Source organism: Pseudopipra pipra, chromosome 18 (genome assembly GCF_036250125.1).
Source record: "Pseudopipra pipra isolate bDixPip1 chromosome 18, bDixPip1.hap1, whole genome shotgun sequence".
In the NCBI taxonomy this organism is placed as follows: domain Eukaryota; kingdom Metazoa; phylum Chordata; class Aves; order Passeriformes; family Pipridae; genus Pseudopipra; species Pseudopipra pipra.
In genome coordinates this window covers 1,562,170-1,586,269 of record NC_087566.1, presented here as the reverse complement: position 1 = coordinate 1,586,269, position 24,100 = coordinate 1,562,170, and the positions used below count along the sequence as shown (strand labels likewise).

At 53.5% G+C, this 24,100-nt stretch overlaps 2 protein-coding genes across 11 annotated transcripts in view; one reads left to right on the top strand and one right to left on the bottom strand.

Annotated features, from left to right (window-relative positions):
* The window catches only part of MTMR3 (myotubularin related protein 3), a 79,827-nt gene extending 76,011 nt beyond the window's left edge, over positions 1-3,816 (top strand). For all 7 annotated transcript variants that reach the window (XM_064674589.1, XM_064674591.1, XM_064674590.1 and 4 more), the window contains one exon: positions 1,682-3,816. In XM_064674589.1, coding sequence (XP_064530659.1) covers positions 1,682-1,853 — 172 coding nt within the window. In that variant the 3' untranslated portion in view covers positions 1,854-3,816. The remainder of the gene's footprint in view (positions 1-1,681) is intronic.
* On the bottom strand, positions 3,609-23,784 carry LOC135423911 (acyl-CoA dehydrogenase family member 11-like). Of its 4 annotated transcripts, none has more exons than XM_064674597.1 (15): positions 23,354-23,784; positions 19,798-20,030; positions 19,128-19,227; positions 17,971-18,088; positions 17,120-17,253; positions 16,860-17,018; positions 16,110-16,204; positions 15,756-15,855; positions 14,570-14,710; positions 13,765-13,857; positions 13,276-13,383; positions 8,958-9,129; positions 8,208-8,274; positions 7,694-7,917; positions 3,609-7,019 (listed from the first exon to the last, which is right to left on the bottom strand). In XM_064674597.1, exons 1-14 carry the CDS (start codon positions 23,651-23,653, stop codon positions 7,722-7,724), a joined length of 2,016 nt encoding a protein of 671 aa, XP_064530667.1. In that variant the 5' UTR covers positions 23,654-23,784; the 3' UTR covers positions 3,609-7,019; positions 7,694-7,721. The 4 variants fall into 4 exon arrangements, with proteins under 4 accessions (XP_064530667.1, XP_064530669.1, XP_064530670.1 ...); XM_064674599.1 differs by lacking the exon at positions 3,609-7,019 and adding an exon at positions 7,048-7,314; XM_064674600.1 differs by lacking the exon at positions 3,609-7,019 and adding an exon at positions 7,345-7,534.
* Between the last annotated feature and the right edge of the window lie 316 nt (positions 23,785-24,100).

Genomic DNA, 24,100 nt, shown 5'->3' with positions numbered 1-24,100 from the left:
GTGAACAGCTGTGATCTGGCATTTTGGGGAGTGTGATTTTCAGTCCCCCTTTCTCTAACGAGCAAGATCCCTTTTCCAGCCTGTTTTTTAACATCTCATTCTAATCCCTGAAGCGAAGCAGGGGACCACCAGGATGGAAGGATGAGCTGTCCAGAGCTTTCCAAAGCTCAGGAGAGCAGCTACAGAGCACCATTATCTGGGATAAAACAACAAAACCCCCAGCATATGTTAGGAAGCTGTTGAGCTCCAACAAAGAGATACTTGTTTTAATCCCTGTGGTTCTCTTTTCCTTCATCCATCAGCAGTGAGCTGCTGCAGGATAATCATTCCTTGGGCAGTGAGCTGGGGCTGTGGGAGCTGCTTCTCCACAGGGTGTTGCTGTGTGACACCTCAGGGGCTGTTCCCACTCCCATGGGTGTTTCTGACAGGGGTTTCTAACAGGATCCTCTGGACTCCAGAGCCTGTGCAGAGGCTGGTCCCTGTGCTGGAGTTCCCACTCCGAGCCTCGGAGCCGCTGTGCAGAACTGAGGAAATGAGTCCACTGAAGTGGGAAATGGGATTTCTCTGCTCCCTCTCTCCCCATCAGTGACCAGCAGCTGGAAATCTCCTCTCTTGGAAAGGATTAGTTGGAGCTGCTGGGTGTCAGCAGAATTCCCTGGCAGTCTCTTGGCAGCAGCAAATCTCCAGCACAGAACAAGGAGGGCACCAAATCCTGATGCCAAGGAGTTAATGGGAAGGGCAGCTGTGAAATGCAGGTCCCTGGAGTGCTGCTCCCAGCTCCTTGTGGGAGTCGATTAGTTTGGAGGACAGGGCTCACAGGCTGTGAGGGGTGCAGGAGGAGGGAGTTGCCTGAGCTGTGCCCATCCCCAGTGAGGTGCATGTGCCAGCTCCCGGGAATGCCGTGAGTGCTGCCCCGCATGGAACGCCTGCCTGCCCACCCGGGCTTTGCATGTCCCTGTTGGCTCAGTGTCCTGGATGCAGGAGTGTGGGACTGCTGGAGCTGCTGTGGGGGCACTGGGGGGGCTGCACTGACTGAAATGAGGTTTGGTGTTCCCATCTGTCCCAGCTTGGAGCAGAGTCCTGGCTCCTCCCAGCACGGCCACATCTGTCCCGCTGTGACCCCGGGCTGGATCCGGGCTCTGAGCAGGGCACAGCCCCACAGTCCCCACGTCCTCCTGCAGGAGGGGCCTGTTGTGGCTCCAGCTCAGCCCTCTCAGCCCTGTGCTGCAGGGTGGTGGTGGCACCATCCCTGAGTTCCTCTGCAGCACATCCAGCCTGGAAGTGTTCCAGGCCAGCTTGGACAGGGCTTGGAGCAACCTGGGCTAGTGGAAGGTGTCCCTGCCCATGGCAGGGGGTGGGATGAGAAGGGCTTTGAGGTCCTTCCCACCCAAACGATTCCATGATGACATGGCAGAGAGCTGACCCATCACTGCAGAGGGGTTTGATGAGCTACAATCCCACACTGTCCCTACCTCTGAGCTCCTTCCTGTGTCCATTCCTGGATGTCTGCTCCGACTGGAGAAGGGATCAGTGCAGATGTTGGAGCTGTCCCTGCCCATGCCCTGGTCCAGAGTGTCTCCAGGGCCAACCCCATCACAGCACTGGGAATATCTCATTTTACAACTTTATCAAACTGCTTCTAATCTTCCCTTTTCCGTTTCTCCTCTGTTCCCGACACAAGGAATTGCGGGAACGTGTTCTGCTCCAGTTGCTGTAACCAGAAGGTGCCCGTTCCCAGCCAGCAGCTCTTCGAGCCCAGCAGGGTCTGCAAGTCCTGCTACAGCAGCCTCCACCCCGGCAGCTCCAGCCTGGACCTCGAACTGGACAAGCCCATCACTGCCACGTCCAACTGAATTCCCGGGCTGGGAGCGGCGGGGGAGCAGCCGAGCCGGCCCTGCCCCAGGACAGGCGGGTCCCGGAGGGCCGAGGCTGGGAGGCTGCGGGAGCGCTGTGGAGGTCGGGCTGGGCGTGGCTGGGCGGGATGGACGTCGAGGATGCGCCGCTGGATTGTGGGAGTCTCCTTTTCCAGCTCTTCCCCCTTCCCTGCCTGTCCTGTCCGTGTGTCCGTGTGTGTGTGTATATATAATAATATATATGTTTGTTTGTTTGCGGGAGGGTGTGGAGGTGGGAAGGGGCTGGGCCAGAGCCAGGATCCCGTGGGTGTTCCTGCCCCGCTCGGAGGGTTTGGGAGCGGGGAGCGGAGGGAACCGGGCCAGCCAAGCTGCAGAGCCTGAGCTGGAGCCTCCAGGGCTTTCAATCACTCCTGTAATTCCAAACCAGAAACTGCTGTTTGGGAACCTGTTGCTGCTACAAGAGGTGGGAATGTCCTTCCCAGGAGAGCCCTCTCCCTCTCTGTTCTCACAGTGGCTGCCCCAGGGGATCCCCTGCACACACAATCCCTGAGCTTTGAGCCGTTGGAGTGGGATCACCTGGACTGTTGGCTCAGGAATGTTGGGGGGGCGTGAGATGGGGTCACACCAGGCCTCTCCAAAGGTCTGTCCATGCAGTCCATGATTCAAATCCGAGTGGGACAGGGGCAGATCTTTGCCTTGTCCTTGCCCCCTCTGTGGGAGGTTCCCTGTGGGAGCAGAGCTTTGCCAAGGTCAGACCCAGGCCCTGGTGGGTCAGACTCGCACTTTACTGAGACTCCAAACCGATGGAAGGCACCGGGACCCGCTGGAGTCTCCGGGCTCGGTCCGTGGGGAGTGCACTGGTGCTTGGCATCCTCCTGGGATGTTCCTCCTTTCCCAGGCTGTGTTCAGTGTACCCCAGATAGGAAAAACCTGCCTGAGGATCTTACAACAATCCAAAATACATCATGGATCCCCCTTCTTCCTTCTGCCCCAATCCCAGTCACTGAAGTGTGAATCTCCCGAGTATCTGTTTGTAACTCAGCAGTAGGTGCTCATCCCTTCCCATAGATCCCATAAATCCTGCTTAGTGCAATCTGGCAGAGGAAGCGTAGATCCTGCTCACAGTGTATTCTTTAGGCAAAGTCCCAACTGCTCTGTGATATTCCCAACAATCCTGCTGGAGTATTTGAGAGCTCTAGATACAACAGCTCAAAATCTAAGAAACCTCGGGAAAGGAGCGTTTCCCTTCCCTGGAATGTCACAATCACATCCAAAGGAGGGTCACACAGATAAACTGTCTGGCAGAGCTCGGTGGGCCTGAGGGGAGAGGCCCAGGGGGTCTGACTGTGTCCTCCCCACCCCACGAGGATCCGGCAGGAACGAATGTCCAGGAAGGAGGAGGCTGCGTCCTTTTGGGGAGGGGCTCTGGGAACGGACGGAGCATCTTGGGATCTCCCTGGCACGGGTTTAGAAAAAGCTACAAGGAGGGAAAGGCGAGGCTGAGGTGGGTTCTCCAGCCGAGGGGTGTCCAGGAGTTGTTCCTGACCCAGCAGTGGGTGCTGGAACGGAGGCTCAGGCGTGGGAGCGGGAGGAGGGGAATGTCCGGCCCTTCCCGGGAATGGGGAGGGGGCAGGGCCGGGGCTGGGGGTGTTACCCCAACCTCGGGTGGGGCAGGATGAGCCGGAGCCTCCGCAGCTCCTGGTGCCAGGAGGGCTGGGATGTACAGTGTGAATAAACGCTTGCGGCTCTTTAGGCTTTTTTGGATCGATGAAGCACTTTTTTTATTAATATTATTTTTCTTTGTATGTAAAGGAGGAAGCGTCTCTCTCTCCGTAGCTGTGTACAGAAATAACCCTTCTCTCCACAAGAGAGTAAAGTGCTCCTATATTTTTCATTTTTGTCAAAAGCGAGAAGTAAATACTTTAGAATTGTTAAATATATAAATAAAAGTGAATAAAGTTTAGACTTTTGCATGGGAGCATTTGCTAACACACTTTCTAATTTTTTTATTTTGCTTCCCTGCCCCTCGGAGGGGATGTGGTGGAGGTTCAGCAGGAGCACCGAGGCCTTGGAAAAGGAGCAGCAGCTGCTGCCTCTGGCTTTGTGTTCCAGGCTGTGTCTTCACAAGGAACAACAAACTTGCTCCTAAACCCAGAAGAAAAAATAAATCTTACACTTGGTTTTCCTGGTCCCAGGGAGGGGGAGAGGCACAACCCACACCCCTCCCAGGTTCTGTTGGTACAGTCAGTGCTGTTTTCCAAGGATGGAGAACTGTTAGAGGTTGTTGGTGTTGGAGTCTCAGCTCCCTCCATCCCACATTTTTCTTTCTCCCCTTAACCCACCATCGTGTTTCACTCTGATGACGTTGCCCAACTGTAGGAGCAGCCCAGGTCTCCAGGGAATTCCCCTGCTTTCTGTGGGGTTTGGTGGGGGAGGTTGGAGTTGTCACTGTTACAGCTCCTGCCTTATCCCAGTGCTGGATGGTGGAGCTGCAGCTCTTCGGGAACAAACCAAACTCACTCAGGTTCAAGATCTTTTTTCCCAGAAGGTGGAAAACTCAACTGGTCTTTGTCCTGCACTAAAGCCCAGTTATTCCCAGTTTCCTGTGACTGCTGCTCATCCCAGCTGTGCTCCCATCCCTCAGCTCACCCACCAAAGGCTGTTTCTTCTCTTGGAGGATTTGCCCTGAATTCCCGGGGGTCTGAGCAGCTCCTCGAGCAGCTGTGAGTGATGTTGGGCCAGACCTGTCCCATCCCAGGACCTCGTACTCAGTTGTTCCGTGATCTGATGGTGATTATTTAATCAAATCAAAGCAGGTCGGGGCAGAGCTGTGCTCACACTGGGGGGATCTGCAGCTGCAGGAGCCAGAAAGCAGCACAGAGATCCCGTTTGGCACAACTAAAGACACACAGAGGAGCAGGGTTTCAGTTACACCTCACAGTTTGATTTCCTAGAGCTCCTTTCACACTCGAGGTACCTGGGAGTGCTTTGCCAGGAGCTCGTTGCCCTGCAGGTGTTGTGTGCACAGCGGTGCCCTCGGGCACTGCCCTGCCGGCCGTTCCCCTCCTTGGGAACGCCGGGGTGGGTCTGCTCTGCTCTCAGGGAAGGTTTTAACTCCCACGGGCTGTGAAGCCCTTGGTGCAGGAACTCCTGTCAGGGGCAGCAGTGCCCTGGCAGCTCTGCCAGAGGAGGACACGGCTGACGGCGTCGAAGCCCATTCCCCAGTGATCAGTTCTTCCTAAGGAACTTCCTTCCCCCTTTCCTTAGTCCCCGCTCTCGGCAGCCCGGGAGCCTGTCAGGACAGCAGTGCTGCTGTCACAAGAGCTGAGGGGCTGTGGAACAACCTCCGTGGGCAGAGGGGATTTGGGGAGTCACAAAGAGCGGCTGCAGAACGGAAACCTTTGGGAGCTGAAGGGCTCCATCCCAGGTGGGACAGCGGCGGGGCCACCCCTCCCTGACAGGGGAGGTGACACCAGAGTCATTCAAGAGCAGCGATCTCACACCCGGGCAGTGCTCGGGGATCACACCTGAGCAGTGCAGGTGAGTGCTGGGGGCAGTTGTAGTGTGGAAAACCTGCTGCTCTTCGGTGGGGAAGGGGAAGGAGGTGTTGGGAACGGCTCTGCTGTGCTGGGAGGGCTGTCGGGGTGGGACAGAGCCCACCCTGGGACAGGTTCTGAGGGGCTGGGGGGCTGCAAAGGGCAGTAGCCACGTGCAGGAGGCTGAGCAGGCTCAGAGGCTGTTGGACGGGGGGGTGTTACTGTCAGCCTGTAACTGCCCCTCGAATCGACCTGGAATTACCCAGGGTGAGGGTTGGAGTCAGAAGATGGTGTTTTGCTGGGCTGTGCTGGCAGGGGGGCTTGGCCAGCTCTGCCAGGTAAGGGTTGGACCAGGTGTCACACAGTCCTTAGGGCTGCCCATCGCTGGCATCGCTCGGGACTGGCTCCTGAGCTCCTCGGAATTACGTTTTTCAGCTAAAAAGACAAAGCAACGATTTAGGCTCTTTTTTTGAGTGGTGAGAAAGGACAGAACGGTGATTCCTGATGGAGCTCAGAGCCCTTGGGGACAGCTCTGCCCTCAGGGACAGTTTGGTGTCTCGGTCAGTTCAGGCATCAGAGCTCCAATTGTTGCATTTTGGCATTTCAGGTCACCATATTCTTCGGATTTGGACATTTTTTAAATGCTACTAAAGTTTGACCTTATTATTTAACAAATCTGGGTTTTAAACTGATTTCCTGTAGTCCTGCCACAAAATGATTTTTATAGCTTGCAGTGGTGATGAATTTGATTGTACCTTTTTTTTTTTTTGGTGGGATTTGTACTAAAATGACATCTGAAATCTCGATTAACTACTTGAAGCACATGAAATGTTTGAAATCATGCAAAGCTCCGAGGGCAGAGCTGTTCAGCAGCAGTGGGACATGTCAGACCCTCATGCTCACCTGTGTGTAACAGCAGTTCTTCAGCCTCAGAGTGAATGTTTAGATCTTAATACATTTCTCATTTTCCTGCACAGTGATGATTTCACAGTCCCTTGTTCTCTGTGTTGAGGCATCTGCAGAGCTCCCAGTTTGTGGGGCTTATTTTTAGGCAAATTATAGCTCATATATGAGGAGCAACCTGGGCTAGTGGGAGGTGTCCCTGCCCATGGCAGGGAGTGGAATGAGATGGGCTTTAAAGTCCCTTCCCACCCAAACCATTCCGTGGTTCTGTACTGTCGGGGGCTTTTCAAGCCCAAATACTCTTTGTCCCTTCAATGCACATACAAAGGAAGCCTTTTGGTGCTGGGACTGGTTAATGGGATTTGTGTGATTTCAGGGGAGCTCTGCCTGGCTCAGCCTGGGATCCCTGTGCCAGGGCACAGAGAGCCCACGGAGCCTCCCTTGCTGCATCCCACTGGAACTGCTCCCCTCTGCTCCTCCCTGGAGGCAGCGTTTGTCACTTGTGTCCTGGATCTGCCGGTTTGGCCTCAGGGAAATGCTGGACAGCTCCATGCTCAGCAAACAGCTCCTTCCCCCTCTTCCCACTCAGTCTCCTGGCTGCTGTAGCACTTCCCAGCTATAAATTCCAGCTGTCTTTGGCCTACTAGTGCTTTTCTTCTGTTATTAGCAACTTTTTAATTAAAAATTTGTAGTCATCGGGGCAATCCCAAGCAGGTCAACTGGCAGGCTGAGGGAGGAGAAGCACACAGTCAGCATTTAGGTGGAGAGTTACTGGATTTCAATCCACAACTTAATGTAGAATTTATGTCAGGATGGATTGCAGCATCACTGGGACACGTGCACAGGGAATTAATCAACTTTCTGGAGGCCACAGAGAATAAAAATCTCTCTTTTCTTCAGAAAGCAGCAGTTCCTGAGGAGGTCAAGGTAGGAAGGGCCATCTGACCCTTGGAGTCACGGTGGGTGACCTGGGAGCAAACCCCACCCTGGGCAGGTGCCAGGGTGGAAGCCCATGGTTAGCCCTGGAAAGCAAGAAGGTGAACAGGGAAAAATGGTGGTTTTCTGTGTTTAATAAGCTTCAGATAGTTTTGAGTTTGGTTTTGGTTGGTTTTCTTCAAAAAGAACATCATTGGCACTTGAAGAGCTGCTGCTTCCAGTCATTGTCTGCATTTGATCACTTGGGCTTTGCCTAAATCATGGTGAGAACATTCCAGCATCTTGGAGTGACTCCCAGGGCTGTGTCTGCATTAGGAAACGGCCCAAAGCCAGGGATTTCGGCCTGGGGTGCGCAGGGGTCACTCCTGAAGGGTTTGGTTTGGCCCTTGGTGGAATGTCCCCACCACGCCTGGAATTTGCAGCTACCTGAGGATTTTGGGAGGGATATTTTGGATTTCAGCTCACCTTCTGTGTGTGGTGGGGCCATGGGGCCTCACAGCCGGCTGCCCCCATGCCCCAGGGTGCTGTCCCCGTGCCCCAGGGTGCTATCCCCATACACCAGGGCACTGTCCCCATACACCAGGGCACTGTCCCCATACACCAGGGCACTGTCCTGCAGTGCTGTCCCAGCCCTGTAACTGCCGGACCCCGACTCCGCAGCCACTGGACACAGCTCCTGGTTGCACCACCTGCATGGAGAGAGGGAACAGTCTGTGCCAGCCCTGGGACACACACAGGGCTCACACAGGGCTGGTGTCACCCTGAGCTGTGCCCAGGTCAGATCCCATCACTGCAAGAATGGAGATATCCCATGGCAGGGAAGAGTCCCAGGGCCCAGCCCAGAGTGCTGCTTGTCTCCACCTGGGAATCGTGTGTGGCCATGGCTGGGGGTGGGATCACTCCAGGAGGCAGAGCAAAGCCTCCCACATGGCTCATGGAATCACCCTGGCCAGTCAGGGCCAGGCAGGGCTGTGCCTACCTGAGGGCAGCGCAGGTGTCTGTGGAGGAGGCACCAGGCCGGGCTGCGTGTTCCATCAGAAGAGCTCCTGTGGAAGAGCAGCACATGTCAGCATTCCCAGGATCCTGCCAGAACTGCCCAGGACTTGGGAAAAGCAACTGGTGGTTATTTCTCAGGCTGAGCTTCTTCAGTAGGAAAGGTGAGGACTGAGCTTTAAAGCTCCACCCTTGACCCAGGTGTGACCCAGCTGTGTAGGACTGACTCCCAGACCTTTCCTGGTCTGAAATCCATCAGCACAAGAAAGATGTGGAGCTGCTGGAAAGAGTCCAGAGGAGGTCACGGAGATGCTGCCAGGGCTGGAGCCCCTCTGCTCTGGAGCCAGGCTGGGAGAGCTGGGGGGGTTCCCCTGGAGAAGAGAAGGCTCCAGGGAGAGCTGAGAGCCCCTGGCAGGGCCTAAAGGGGCTCCAGGAGAGCTGGAGAGGGACTGGGGACAAGGGATGGAGGGACAGGACACAGGGAATGGCTTCCCACTGCCAGAGGGCAGGGAGAGATGGGAGATTGGGAAGGAATTGTTGGCTGTGAGGGTGGGGAGGCCCTGGCCCAGGTTGCCCAGAGAAGCTGTGGCTGCCCCTGGATCCCTGGAAGTGTCCAAGGGCAGGTTGGACAGGGCTTGGAGCAACCTGGGCTGGTGGGAGGTGGAACAAGATGAGCTTTAAGATCCCTTCCAGTCCAAACCTTCCCCTGATTCTGTGGTTCCTGCCTTTGCCCCACCTGTGTAGATCCGTGCCAGGCTGTAGGAGAAGTCTCTGGCTGCCAGCTCCATGGTCACGGCGGGCTCTGCTCCCGCTTTCTCCAGGAACTGTGCCAGGCTGCCCAGGGCCCCCCGCACCCGCTGCACGGCCGGGGCCAGCTCAGCAGTGCCCGACACCAGCTCCAGCTTTTCCTGCAAACAACAACCACAGGGAAAACTGCAGCGCATTCCCCTCCTGCGAGGGAAGGGGCTGGTGGGAGCCTGCACACGCCCAGCACTGACAGAGCTCGGAGCCCGGGGGTGCCAGTGGCACTGCCCAGGGGAGCAGCAGCAGGGAAGGGGATGTGCCCAAGAGGAAGCTCCCTTGCCGTGGGAATGGAGAATTCCTGTGGCCAGCCCCAGGATGTTGCTGTTTCCATGCTGGCTTTCCAGCTGCACGTGGGGACCAGCTCCGAGCACCCCACAGCTGGGTGTCTGAGCAGCACAGTGGGTGGTGCTGGTCACTATTTGGCTTCACCAATAACCTGCAAACGAGACTAAAGGCGGTAAAATCTGTACCCAACTGGTGAGAATCAGTTACACAGGAAGAATTATTGATGTTTCTGAGGTGTCAGTGCTGGGGTGAGCACACAGCTCCCCTCACTGGAATCCAGCTGGGCTGGGCTGCACAGGCTGAGCCTGGCTGTGTTCTGTGCCCCAGCTCCTCCCTCTCCATGTTCTCCAACTGCTCAGCCCAGAATCCCACATCCCCAGTGCTGCTGTTCTGGGTTCCAGGGGCACAACCCCCCCCAGCATGTGCTGGACAAATACAAACACAGCCCCAGTGCCGAGAGAAAGCCCAAAGAATTCCAAGCCCACGGAATGATAATGAGGTGTTTTAAAGGAGATCAAGGAGATCGTTGCTGACAAGGATCAAAGACCTCAAAGGCATCAGCATATTCCCAGCAGGTTGTGTGGAAGCCAGAACAGAGACAACACGTGCTCCTGTCAGCACCTCCCGCTGTGGCTGGGGCACCACCACACAGCTGGGAAGTTTGCACCCCTGGAAACACAGAGCAGGAACACAAAAGCATCATTATAACCTTAGGGGAACAAAAAGACCTTGTATTGTCTTTGTCCTCCAATTTTACACTTTTACTTTTGTTCAGACTGAACTTATTCCTTTCCTAACCAAAAGCTCCTTCTGGAAGATCACACTGGGTTTTTCCGTGTCCTCCCTGCATTTGGGAGTGAGAGGCTGGGAGTTGCTCCAGGGGTGATGCTCGAGGCAGGAGCAGCTCCTGCTCTCTCTCCTGCATGTTGCTCTGCTCCAGCTCCAGGGTGTAACTGGGGGGAGGCACAGACATCACTGCCCTGCCTGCACTGCTCTTTTCTGTCTGAAATCATCAGCAAAAGAGCTTCAGAGCTCCAACGTTTGTGATTCCTTCTGTTTTCACTGAGGAATTTTAAGATGCTGCTCATTTGTTTTTTCTCCATCAAGCAACGTGGTCAGAATGGTTTTTACTTACAAGGCTAATCATGAGTATCTAAAAATACAGCAACAGGAAGAACATCCCCAGCAGGGCTGAAAGCACCATCTCATGTTGATGCTTTAGGCAAACACACAGCCCAGCCTCAGTAACCTCCTTTCGTTTCCTGCTGCCTGAAAATTGGGTGGAGCTGCTGGAGAGAGTCCAGAGGAGGCACCAGAGATGCTGCCAGGGCTGGAGCCCCTCTGCTCTGGAGCCAGGCTGGGAGAGCTGGGGGGTTCACCTGGACAAGAGAAGGCTCCAGGGAGAGCTGAGAGCCCCTTGCAGGGCCTGAAGGGGCTCCAGGAGAGCTGGAGAGGGACTGGGGACAAGGGATGGAGGGACAGGACACAGGGAATGGCTTCCCACTGCCAGAGGGCAGGGAGAGATGGGAGATTGGGAAGGAATTGGCTGTGAGGGTGGGGAGGCCCTGGCACAGGTTGCCCAGAGAAGCTGTGGCTGCCCCTGGATCCCTGGAAATGTCCAAGGCCAGGTTGGAGGGGGCTTGGAGCAACCTGGGCTAGTGGGAGGTGTCCCTGCCCATGGCAGGGGATGCAATGAGATGGTCCCTTTATGGTCCCTTCCAACCCAAACCATTCCAGGATTCCATCCCTGTCTCTCACAATCACTCTTCATGCCATGTGTTCTCCTCAGACTTTCCAGCCTAATAACCTCTGGATAAAGTGGTTTGTCACAAACTCATCTGTGTATTAAAAACACCAAAAAATCAGCTTTTCACAATCTCATTGCACAAGAATGAGGAAGTTCTGTGTATTTCCTGAGGGTAACTACAACACTGGATTCCTGCTCCTGGTCACAACACCAGCAGCACTGGGCATCCCACCATCAGCAGAGGCAACTGTCCTGGGATAAAAGCAAAATCGGGTGGCAGAGGGGCCAGGGGGATGTCAACCTTGATCCAACCTTCAGAGAAACAAGTGCTGTGGGAAGTACTAATGCTGCTCTCTGCAAAGCAGTCTGACATTGGGCACAAATCCTGCATGCTGAGAGCCTTGATGGACAAACATAAAGTACATTGTACTTGGTTTGTGTGCATCAATAAAAAGGAAATGGATTGGGGCAGTTAAAATCCCTTTATGACGGGCTAAATTATTTCCTCGCTAGACAGGAATGGGAGGGACGTTTCCAACGGAGCCAGACTCCCAGAGACTGAAAAAATTTGGACACTTGGAGCTCAAAATAGAGGTTGTTTATCACCTGTAAGTGAAACCCTGATTCTGGGGTAGAAACTCAGCATGTTCCCGCAGGCAGAAATCCCTCCCAGGCTGTGGTTCCACTGCCTGGCTGCCCGAGGCATGAGGGAAAAGCTTGAACTGGCCAAGTCTGATCTGTTCTATCCAGGAGCACCCCCAGTGCTGTCCCAGCTGAGCCCGACCCAGCCCCTCTGCCTGGAAATGCAGCAGCCTCAGAGTGACCTGGACAGCAAATGCAGTGGCACTTACTGGAATTTGGAGACCTTGAAGTCAGAGCTCGCTGCCCTCCAGCCCCACACGCGGTGATTGGTGGGAGCACAGTAATGAGCTCGTTAATTAATGAATCTCAGAACTTGGTCGCTGCTGTGCAGGTCCTTGCTCTGCATCAGGGCCCTCCCCAGGCTCCCCTGATTGTGCAGCCGGGCCCTCCCACTGCAGCAGGGAGGTGCTCTAGGGATCAGCACGGCACCTCTGTGGGGGGTTTGTTTGGACTGGTGTTAAATGGGAGACTGTGGAGGCTGCTTCTGTCCAAATGATTCTTGGAGCCAGACCTTTCCTTCTCCGCTCCACCGCCTGCAGTGTCAGCCTAAGCTGCTGTTTGCCAGCACCTGGACCATTTGCCATTAGCAGTTGTGCTCAGTCCTGCTCGTGAGGAGATTTGGCTTCTTGTTTGGTCATCAAATGGAGGTACTCAAAGGTGTCTGAGAGGTTGGCAAGCAGACCCTCATCCCCCGAGGTCAGAGGGGTGCTGTGCACAGAGCGCAGCTGAGCTGGGGTTTGAAATGGGAAGAATTTGCAGCCACTGGGAGAATTACTCAGGATCTTGAAAGCCCTATCTAGCTGTCAGTGCTGCAGGAGCACAGTGTCCCAGACTTTTCTCTTCCCACAGGGTGTGGATGGAAAAGTGAAGGCTACACACAGCCCAGTCCAGAACTCCAGATGCCCAGGATTGCTGTACATCTGGATTGCTGTGTCTGGATTAATAATGTCACCTCTGGGAGAACACCCTCTGCTACACTGATCCTGCTCCCAGGCTGGTTTCTGTCTCCCTTTTTGAGACACACCGAAACAGTGATGCTCATTTACCTTCATGAAAATCTGAGCTGCTTCGGGCCTGTCACCTGAGCAGCTTTAGAGGCAAAGGCAGAGAATGGCAAATCTAGAGAGACAGCAATGGAATTCCTCTGGCTCTTCCCATCTTTTCAGTGGGAATAAAAATAGACAGTCATAATGCAGTAGGTAGCTCTAGTGAGGTTCAATATTCAGCAGTCTTGTGGTGATTTTCCAGTTAAGGAACAAACCCACAAAATTATTTTGGATTCAGGAGGGTGACTCACATTAAAAATGTACTTATTTTGGTGCCTGTCATGAGGGACTCTGACAATGCCAAACTCTTCACTGCTGAGCTGAAAGTATCTGCACACAAGGATCCCAGGACAAGCACTACCTGCATCTGCTATTTAAGGAGCAGAATTGTAAGACACCTTTGGAATACTAGTCTAAAACTTTCGATTTGGGCATATTCCCTGCCAGTCTCATTCAGGAGCATGAACCCCAAACAAGGCTCTGCCAAGGTGGGCAAATGAGGCTGAGCAGGGCTTTTGGAGTGGGCTCACCTGCACTGTGGACAGGAACACGGCCATCACCCGGCCTTGGCTCTTGGCAAGGGATCGCAGGACATCGAGGGACAGGATGTTGGTTGTTCCCTCCCAAATGGACAGAACCTGTGGGGAAGAGGAGGCTGGGCAAGAGCAGGAAGGAGCCTTTGGAGTGACTGCAACAAAGATAGGGGAATGTGAGGAAACAAAGACATGGAGCAGAGCTAAGGGATATTAAGGAAATCTCCAGAAATGTCTGGCCTCATCAGGGGAAAGGAGGGAGCTCAGCTCCATGACTGTACTGGGGAACAACCCCAGCACCAGGAACACATCCTGTCCCCTCCCTGGGAATGGTTGGGCTCAGCAGGAAGGCAGTGAGGGAAGAGCTGCCACACCTGGAGCGAGTCTGGGAGGAGTGTGTTCCCCCTGGAGCAGGTCTTTAGCAGGGAAGCAGAGTGCTGTGCAGGGCACTAGGGCACACACAGGAGCTTCTCCTGCTGCTCTTACCAGAGTATCCCGGAGGATGACTGGCACGCCCGTGTCCTCCATGTAACCTTGGCCCCCAAAGCTCTCCATGGCCTCCACAGCCACAGCAGTAGCCTGCAAAAGGCAGAGCTGGCATGATCCACAGTGCATGAAGGGAAACAACAAACCTCCCACAGCAGTTCCTACTGGGATGGGCTGACTGGGCCCTGCTGACTTCCTGAGGCAGCTTCCTCACTACATACAGGAGGAGAAGCTGGGGAATAAAGACTGAGAGAGGACCTGCAGGAGCAGCCAGACCTTGGGAGAAGATCCCAGGAGAGTCTGTCTCAACACAGTCCTTCCTAGGCAAGGTACCTGTGGTGTGCTTGGTACATGGGAGCGTGTTTCTCTGGTCCAGGAGAGCCCTAACCTTCAGCTTCTGCGTTGTAAGCTGAGGGCCATGAGCAGAGGACAGACCCCTGAAGTTAAGGCTAATGTTAAGCTCTTAACATCTACTCTTCTCTTTATTCACAGTGAATGATATTCTCTGTGGCTGTGTCCTCCTTGGACATGGGGAGCCCCAGCAGCATTCCTGTGGCACATGGAGCACTCCTCGGCAGTGCTGGCTGTCTCTGTCCCCATCAGATGGCTCAGGTGAGAGCAAAGGGACAAGGCTCCTACCCACAAAGTCCAGTCTCCAGAGCAGTACCTGCTGCAGGTCCTGCTGGTGTTGCCCCCTCTCCCTGCCCTTCATGTTGGCTGTGTTACTCAGCCCTCTTTCCAGCTCTGTGGTTGTCCACGTGCCACACAGCCCCTTCCCAGGCTAATCAAACTGCCTGTTCCATACCTGCTTCCCCGTGTACAGTTTGGCCACGGGGACCAGCAGTCTCAGGAGCAGCTGGTCCTGCTCACTGGCCAGGTTGGTTTCTGCCAGGCCGAGCAGGCGAGCGACCTCCATGAGCAGCAGAAACGCCCCTCGCGCCTGCACCTGTGAGCGGAGAACGAGGGGTGTCACTGGCAGGGATCTGGGACTAGGGCTGATTCCATGATTCCATGCTGAGGTGCCACGGGACTGCCTCGAGGGGAAAATGCCACCCCTGCCTGCACAGACCCACAGCTTCAGAGACAGAGACCTCCTGCCAGGCAAGGCACAAAGCACAGAATATCAAAGGTGCTCTGGAGCTGCTGCTCTTGGACACTGTGATCTGAGGAAAGGGGCAATGCCACTTCATCAGGACTGCTTGAGCCTCAGCAAAGCTCCTACCAGTCATCCAGGCCACAAATCCACATCCTTTCCAAGGGTAAGGGATGTGAGACCACACATATGATGGTCAGTCTCTGAGCACCAGGAGCTGCAAGGTCTGTGACAGACTTCTTGCTGAGCAACTTACTTCCCTGGCAAGCTGTGATTTGGGAAGCATCAGGATATGGAACTCTGTAGCTCCTCCGTGTAAAGATGTGCTGTGGGACTGTATAGGATCTGCCCTTTCTTTCAGAGGTGGAGTTCTGGCCACAGGCTAGGAGAAGCTGGAGTTTGAAGTTATGTTTGACAGATGTTGACACTTTCCCTCTCCCCCAACTCTCAAGAGAATTTTTAAATGCTGTTCACAGCCCATCTCCTGGTGCATGAGCTACCAAGGAAGTTGGGTGAGTCTGTACCATCCCTGGACAGGAGGCTGGTAACTGCAGTTCAGGTGACTGTGGTGTCAGGCCTGGACTCTGATGCCAAGACCCAGTTTCAGAGATCATGGCTCATCACAGCAGGGACACCCATGAACTTTGGTGTTCCACTCAAGAGAGTTCCCAGGTAATTGTTTAGGATAACCTCAAGTCCATCAGAGAAGCTATGTCTATCATCAGAGCAAACCCCACTAGAATGTGGCAACTCCCTTGCTGCATACACTTTTTAGTAGCAGGAAGAGCCTCCTACATCTGACTGCTGCACACAGCAGGCTGGCTGTGCTCATTACCAGCAGAGGAGCTCTGCCCTCTTTCTTTCCCAGCAGGTTCAGCTTGGCTCCCAACAGCCTCACCTCCATCCGGGCTATGGTCTGCATGTGTAGGGGATGGTCCTTGAGGAGCTTCCCAAAGGCGACCCTCCTACGGGCGTACTCCCTGCTCAGGCTGATCATCCTGCAGGGAGCACAGACACAACACAGTCAGACCTTCCACTTCTGAGCATTCCCTTCCGGCCACCCCCACCAGAAGAACCCTGCTCAGCTGTACCCCCCAGCCTGGGTCACCCCCAACCTCCTCCAGCACTGCTGCCTTCCAGACCTGTCCCACAAAGGCATTAGATGTCACTCAGCACAACGCCGAGCATTGCCAAGTCCCCTTGTCCTGACAAGCTGCTCCTTCAGCTCTGGGGGGATCCATGCTGCCTTCACCTTCTCATGGAAGCTACTGCACCAATGACATTGTGGATCCGAGTGATGTTCAGCATGTTGGAGATGGAGGCCACTCCACGACCCTCTGCAGAGATCTGGAACAGCGAGGAACAAAGGCTGCTGTGAGCCTTTCACACTGCCCTGAGTGGGGATGGGATGGATATGGAAGTGAAAGTGGTGCCAACAGACAGATGGGCACGGGCTCCACTCCATTCCTGTCTGACCTCAGGCACCTCAGTGCTTTAAAATATGGCTATCCCATGTTAATCAAGTCTATGGCACAGTGTGGCTGCTCCATCCCTGGAAATGTTCAAGGCCAGGTTGGATAGAGCCCTGAGCAACCTGGTCTAGTGGAAGGTGACCCTGCCCCCATGGCAGGGAGTAGAATGAGATGAGCTTTAAGGTCCCTCCCAAGCCAAACCATCCTGTGATTCTATGATTCCATGACCAGAGAGGTGGCATGATCAGTTCTGGTCCCTGTTGCTTGCTCTACCTACACAAACTGTACCTCAGCTGGCTCAGTGCATCTGGATTAGGGAAATGACCAGCCTAAAATGACTTTCTTTTTTTTCTTCCCTCACATCTTTTCCTGAGCTCTTCTCAGCCATGCTCCACACAGACCCACTGCTGAACAGCCAGACAAGATGGCAGGGAGGGAGCTTTTCCAGTTGGGATCACTGCTGAAACCCCCAGGAGTGTGTGCTGTGCCAGGCCAGCCCAGTGCCCAGGGGAGGGTAAACCCTTTCTCACCAGCTCTGCTCTGGCTCCCTGCAGCCACAGTTCTGCCGTTGCCATTTGTCTGGTGCCCAGCTTGTCTTTGAGCCGCTGCACCTGGATGTTGTTCAGCCTCCCTTCCTCGTCTCGAACCCTCAGGAAGAACAGGGACAGGCCCCTGGAACCCTGGGGACACTGAAAGGCACACAGTGAGGATTTAATTATGATGAAACAAGGAAGAAAGAAAATGTCCCTGCTCCTTCACCTGGCTCTGCCATCCAACAGAACTGGTTTACCTGTCCTTCAGCATCTGCTATCCTGGCCAGGGTTAATGCCATATCAGAGTCAGCAGCTGATGTAAACCACTTAAATCCATAGAGACGAAAGGTACCATCCGGCTGCCTCCTGGCCACGGTCTCGGTTCCGTTCGCTGAAACAGAGGGGAACATTTCTTGGCCTTATGGCACCTTCTGTGTCAGTCAATGCTGCTTTTTCAGTTTAAGCAGCAGCTCTTTTAAGCTACCTCTTGCTATGAAGATGGAGCATGGGTGAGCTTTTAATCTCTTTCATTGACCCTTGATAAAAAATGCAGCGTGTATAATCCAGTGCCTCCGGTTCTTCAGGGGCTACCACAGCCGAGAACACTAAGGGCTCTACGGATCTGGGAGCCCTGCAGTGATGCACATCTTTCACTTCACAGCTGATCTTTTCACTGCTTCAAACAGAAAACCAGCTGCAGCTTCATCAGACTCCCCTTCCCCAGTTCTGCCTCTGCAGCAGAGTTCTGAGGTTCCATAGCCCGTTATTAATGTTAGTAGGCAAATAACTAATGTTATTACTAACTAACATTAGTCAAGCTGAAGGCCAAGGATGCTTTCTCAGTCCCAGCTGGGATGGACTTGACGGTGTGGCTCAATGTTTAGATTACAGAGCTAGAGATCTGTGTGTTACCTGTGCAAGGAGCACAGGTCTGTGCCTGCCTGTGTGTTCTGCTTGTGCCAGTGGACAGAAGTTGGGCATTTTCTTGGTTAAAAATCTGAGCTATGCAGAGGATTCCTAAACCAGCTCCCTGGCTTTGTAAGCTCCCCACACCCTTCATTTTCTCAGTTCTCACTGCCACATGTGTCTCCCACCTCAGGGCACGTACCAACATCCGAGCCGCCCCTGCGCTCCGTCATCCACTGGCCAGAGGTCCAGAACTTCTTGGGGTCACGGGATGTCAGACGGTCAAAAGCGCTTTTCAGAGACCCGGGAATACCCAGCGACTGTTTTGGGGGAGGGAAAAGAAGCTGAGATGATCATAACACAGTAGATGAAATCAGACAGATGCTTTAACTGCCCCTGGTGTGTCCTGGGCTCAGACCAGCCGGTCTGGAAGCAGGTGGGGGTCCTGCACTGCGGAGCATCTGCAGGTGCTGCAGAGAGCCTGTGAGCCAGCCAGCTCCTGCCTGGCTGCTGCAGCACTGTGCACACAGAAGGTGTTCCCTGTGTTACAAAGGGGAGTGCTGAGCATCCTTACCCTCCTCAGATTTCGACACCGCTGGACATCTGGACAGAGAGCTCCCAACACAGCCCATGTGCCAGGTATCAGCATATGTTCATGTACACTGGATGTCACCAGCTGGGAAGAGGTAACTGCCTTGGGCTGGTTTTGCTTTTGTTGAATTAAAATGCCCAGTTAGATACTTAAAGGATATTTTCCTCTGAGTCCTACGCAGCCACTGAGGGAGTGCAAAGGGTGTCACTAAGACGCAGAACCAAATATTCCAACTGGGAAAGTCTTAGTGGCTTGGTGAATTTACACCAGGTATGGATCTGGCTCAGTATATCTAACTGCCACTCCACATAAGGAATAGGAAAACAAATATTCTTGTAGTAAAAACATGATAGGATCATGGAATGGTCTAGGTTGGAAGAGACCTTAAAGCCCATCTTGTTCTACCCTCTGCCATGGGCAGGGACACCTTCCACTAGACCAGGTTGCTCCAAGCCCCGTCCAACCTGGCCTTGGACACTTTCACTTGGGACACATTTCCAACTCCCTGCAGTGTTGCAGGTGTCACATGCAGCAAAGGCCTGACTGTACACAGTGCTGTAAGTAAACATAAACCTGGCGTGGGCACAGAGACTTTGTCACTAACAGACAAAGGCAGTGGGGGACGGAGCTGAGTCACAGAGCAAGCAAGGGCCGTGCCCAGAGCCAGATGGTGGATCAGTGCTCCTCCATCCTTGGCCGGTGCTCCCATCTCTAACCAGAGCTGCCAGGACGTGGGCTGTGCCCTCAGGGACCAGCTGAGCTCATACCTCAATGACTTTGGCTGCCCCATCAGTCATGGCCAGTGGACAGTTGAAACCTCCAGAGGAGGTTGAGAACAAGTACAGTTTGACAGCCTGGTACAGGCGGCTGAGAGAGAGAGAGAGAGAGAACAGACGGGTTACACAGCAGTGCAACAGCGGGAGGATAAAACATCTCGACTGGGAAGAGAGGGAAAAATACAGCCAGAGCAGGTGAGGATCAGACCACTCATTTCTGAGAGGGCAAAAACTGCTCCAGCCAGGAGGAGAGAAGAGAAGCAGCAGAGTTTCTCAGTCTCAGTGGGACTGCCAGCACCAGGCCAGCTGGTGCAGTTTTTAACAATAAGAAATGTGGGTCTGTCTCCAGGGACTGGAACACAACGAAACTGCAGGTGAAATATCAGATCTTTAGCTGCGTTAGCTGGAGCAGTGCAGGGAACTGCCAGGCCCCACAATCAGGAAGGTGACATCAAAGATTATTATGATCAAGTGTGGGCCTTTAGTTCTGGCCTATCATTGTTGAAGTGGAACATTGCAGTGGACAGACAGTGCTGCTGGGGACAGCAGGAGCTGAGCTGGTGTCCGGGCAGCACCTGTTACCCGTTACACAACCAGCTGGATAAACCTTGCCAAGAATAACCAGGAAGGCTCTGAGTCGCTCCCATTCTCCCCCAGTTACCTCCAGTTGGAGTATTTTCTCTCATAGGCCTCAGCAATCAGCCCCTCTTCCGCCGAGATCTCCTTCATCCTCCTCCAGGCCGAGCAGGTGTCGATGCGATCCACGCGCTGTCCCCAGGCGTCGAACTGCCGGAACACCGGCGGGTTCAACTCGCATTCCCATCCCAGGGGTTGGATCTTGGTTAGCAGGCGGTTTCCAAATCTCTCCAGGTCCTGATGCACCTCCTCCAGTACCTATGGAGCAACAAGAAGAGCCCTTCAGCACAACCCTGGAAGACAGGAGCCTTGGTCCCAGCTGGAAGGGCAGAGCACTGCCCATGTTGTCCTGCAGTGCCAGTGGTCTCTTGCCACCTGGCCCTTCCGTGCATTCTGTAACACAGCACAACAGCTTCTCCCTCAGCCTCTGCTGGCACAGCTGTGCTCCATTGACACTTTTTCTCTTTTTGCCCTCAAAATCATTTTTTCAAGTTACTTTTGGCAGCATGTCTGGATTTCACAAAAGGCAGAAGTGCTTTAGTATCAGGGCTGAGAATGACACAGACGCACATGAGCAGAGGGGTTGGATGAGACGGTCTCCAGAGGTTCCTCAGCCACTCCATGATTTACTGCTGGAGAAGAATGCCAAGGGAAGGGCTGCCAAAACTGGAATGCCTTCCTCTGTACAGGAAAACTTTCACTGCGCTTAGCAGTTACCTGCCTGTCAGGTTAGGAAAGGAGGGATGGAGGAATCATTTCATCCTCGGCTTGGCAGGCAACGTATCTTGATTCAAATTCCCACCCTGCATCCAGCTTCCTACAGGACCCTGGAGAAGAATTCATGTGCCCTTGTTTCCCCTGGGCTTGGCTGACCAGAACAGAGCAGTCTGTCCACAGTTAATGGAGGGAAACCAGCACCCACCACAGAGGAGTGACTCATTCCAACTCCCTCACATTCCTGTTTCAAGGTGAGAGTAATTGCCTTCTGCAAGTGCTCTTCCCTCTCTGTGGAAAACATGAGTGAAGTTGTCCAGCCTTAAATAACCTGACTTAGAGAAGATTAAAATCAGGCCAACAGGACTCAACCTCCAGCACTGTTGGACCCTCATTAGCATAAACACATCCGAGGCTGTACTGGGGGTCAGGGAAGCACCTGATTTGCTTCCATCAGAGGAGTATTGTTTGCTGTCCTCTGCCCCTCGACAGACACTCATTCCCTCCTCAATAAAACAATGAAGGAGGTGAATACCATAGTTGCTGTACCTCAAACAGTGCAGTTATAAACCCCATTAATGTGCTGTTGATGAAATGCAAACACAGCTTCTTCCTTTCCTGCCCCCCCCGTACTGACTCTCCACTGAGCTCCGTCCCGTGTGATCGATTCCTTCAGCGCTCTGCTGTTCTGCACAAGTGATGAGGACCCAACACACACAGAGCTGTGTCCAGGTGCTGCTCTGGAAGTCTCCACCCTCAGACCAGCCACTTTTCCTTCAGGTGAATGGTGAAAGAGTGTTAAAAATCACAAAACAAGCCCAAACCATGCACAAGAGCCTGTCAGCTGGTCCAGCTCACACCGCAGCCCTGTTTGCTGTTGGAGCCCAGCTGGGATGGGTGTGCACCTCCAGTGCTTATCATCTGAAGGTTGTTTACAAGGCATAACCCCGGAAACCAGAGTTCATGGACTTTGCTGATCCCTGAAGCACAAGAACCTTTGAACTGCTTACCTGGTATTTTTTTGTGGGCAGAAGAGCATGAGCCAGATAGATCTCTTGGTTTGAGTTCACACTACAGGGAGCTCGTCCATATTTCCTAAAAACCCTCATGCCCTGACCACACACAGCCTGACAAACCACTGACTTGCCCAAAAACAAATAAATGTGTTTATTCCCAAGGTGAAAGAACAAAATCAAAACTCCTGTGTTTGTGACTGCTGAGCATCACACACAGCAGCCTGAGTGCTCCAAAGAACAGACACTGGGATATGGTGAGGACACCTGTAAACCATCAGGGTCAGGGCTGAGGCTGCTGGGTGATCTCCTTCACCCTAATCTGCCCCTTGATATTCCAGGCATGAATATATTGGAAATGTGCAAATTATTGCACATTAGGAGTGTGACCCTTTATAGTAAAGGACATATTTTCAGGCCAATCAACACCAGGTAGATCCTTCTTCACAACAATGCTCAGAAAAAGCAGGTGCTTCGTTCTGTGTTCTCCTGAAATCACCTTCAAACAAAGGAAGAAATATTTTGTGCCATTCCAGGAAAATTTTTGTGTTCGCCACTGAATAGTACAACAGGAATAAACTTCCAACGTGGTGTCTGCTTCGGTGGGACACCCAGAGCTTCGGGGGTTGCTGCTCTCCTGGCCAGGAAGGTGTTCCCATGGAGAGCCGGCTCCCAGTGCTGCAGACAGCAGCCGGGGCTCTCCCTTCCAGCAGCGAGGCAACACTGCCCCGCGGGGACCGAGAGCAGAAATGAAAGGGAGATGCTGCTCTGGGAGATTTCACAGCCGCTGTTCTCTCTTTGGGGAAGGAGTGGAGGCAGCTCTCAGCCTCGCTGAAACACAGCATTGATCCTTTTATTCTTTGGGAGACCTGGACTGTGATTCTTCCAAAGGTGCAGATTAGGAGCAGGATCTTCGCGGTTGCTCAAAGGCATCGTCCTTTCCCGTCTTCTCTTCCAGTAAGAAGGCCATGGTGGTGCTTAGGGAGGCCTCATTCCTGTCTTTAGGGATAGCTGTGACAAAAGCAAGCTCCCATTGCTCCCACCATTCTTCTCACCCGGTGCCTGCGAGGCATCGCGGACATGGAGGGAAAGCAGAGGAGGGCAGAGCCTCACTGAAAGCCACGTTCTTCCCCTCTGCTCACCCAGTGGCTTTAGAGGTCATTGCAGCTTCTGCTGCGATAAATCATGGAGAGACGTCACACTCTGCTCCATGAGAACGGGTCCCTGAAAAGTGGGAAACCAATGTGGACCTTGGGGTGAGGAGAGCTGCCTCCTCCCAGGGGTTCCTCTGTGCTCACAGCACAGAAACCCACAGTTCTGGGTATCACCATACCACCTGCACCCCTGAAACCTGTACAGGGTATTTTCTGGCTGAAAACCAACCCGGAAATGCCACTGGCCTGTGCTGAGACCAAGCAGACCCCAAGGGGCCTTTGTACCCGCTCGAGCACTCAGCTGAGAACAGCCCCATTCCTTAAGAATTTCCTTAAAAGCCCCTCTTCCCAGGGGAAGAGAGGTGGAAGAGCACAGCAGAGGTTGGAGGCACCTTAGTTTTTAACTTCTCTCTGAAATTCTGTTCTTCAGACAACCAGAAAACAAATACCCACACCGACAATCCCACAACAACATTGCAACACCCAGCCCAGTCACGGGAGCCACTGAGCCACTTGCTGTTTATGTCGTGCCACTGTTTGTCACCCCTGCCCTCAAACATAATTAGTTTTAAAGAAAGCTGATAAATTCCCCCCAGTTAAATGCTCAAAGGTTCAGGGAAACATTCAATTCACAGGCTGAAACAGCAACTGGGCGGAGCTGTGGTGGGTACACACGGAAACACAAACATGCACGCCAGACCTTGGGAGGAAGGTGAGTTTTCAAGTAACTCTGAAGCAAAGTATCCTCCAAGTACGGGTTCCCAGTCTTGGGCTGCTCTTGGAAGAGGGTCTCCGTTGGTCTCCTCACGAGGGGCATTTCCAGATCTTCTAACACTCGTTTCTGCTGCGCGCTGACCGGCTGCTCCTGCCCCACGGTCGTGCTGATTCCTTTAACACTCGCTGTTTGGCACCTGTCCCTGGTGCGAGGCAGAAAGTGACCCGACTGCCAGGGCAGGATGGTGGCACTGGATCTCCACCAGGGCAGGCGACGGGCAAACATGATTCAGCAGAGCCCTGAGCGTGTCACGCCAACAGCTCTCACCTACAGACCGTTCCTCACCCGACAGCAGCACCAATCCTGGCTTGTGTGAATGTTGTGAAACTGTTCTGTCTTCACTCCTCCCTCCGGAAGGAGTTTTCCTGCAGCTGTTGTCAACTGAACTAGGGAAAAGGTCTTTGGCAAGAGACCAGAAAATGGCCTAGAAAAACACAAGTACTCAGGAAATACAGTGTCCTCCCCTACTAGCTGGGCAAAGCATCATAACCGGTCAGACTGACATTTCCAGAGCTGGGGGAACTGAGAAGTGGGGGATGAGGGATGTATTCTCACCTGAATTGCTTGGACTGATAATGGGGTAAAGATGAGGAGGAGAAAATACATTTCTTTATCTAAAAGATAACAAAATGCCTGGAAATGGGAAGAATTCATTTAGGCAGGTTATTCTGT

What these genes read in the sequence shown, in the direction of transcription:
- LOC135423911 (XM_064674597.1), bottom strand. Translation starts at nt 23,653, where the DNA reads ATGTTTGCCCGTCGCCTGCCCTGGTGGAGATCCAGTGCCACCATCCTG. An exon ending in AGAAAATACTCCAACTGGAG is followed by an intron (nt 19,228 to 19,797) that starts GTAACTGGGGGA and finishes TCTCTCTCTCAG; the next exon opens with CCGCCTGTACCAGGCTGTCA. An exon ending in AACTGTACACGGGGAAGCAG is followed by an intron (nt 13,858 to 14,569) that starts GTATGGAACAGG and finishes TGCCTTTTGCAG; the next exon opens with GCTACTGCTGTGGCTGTGGA.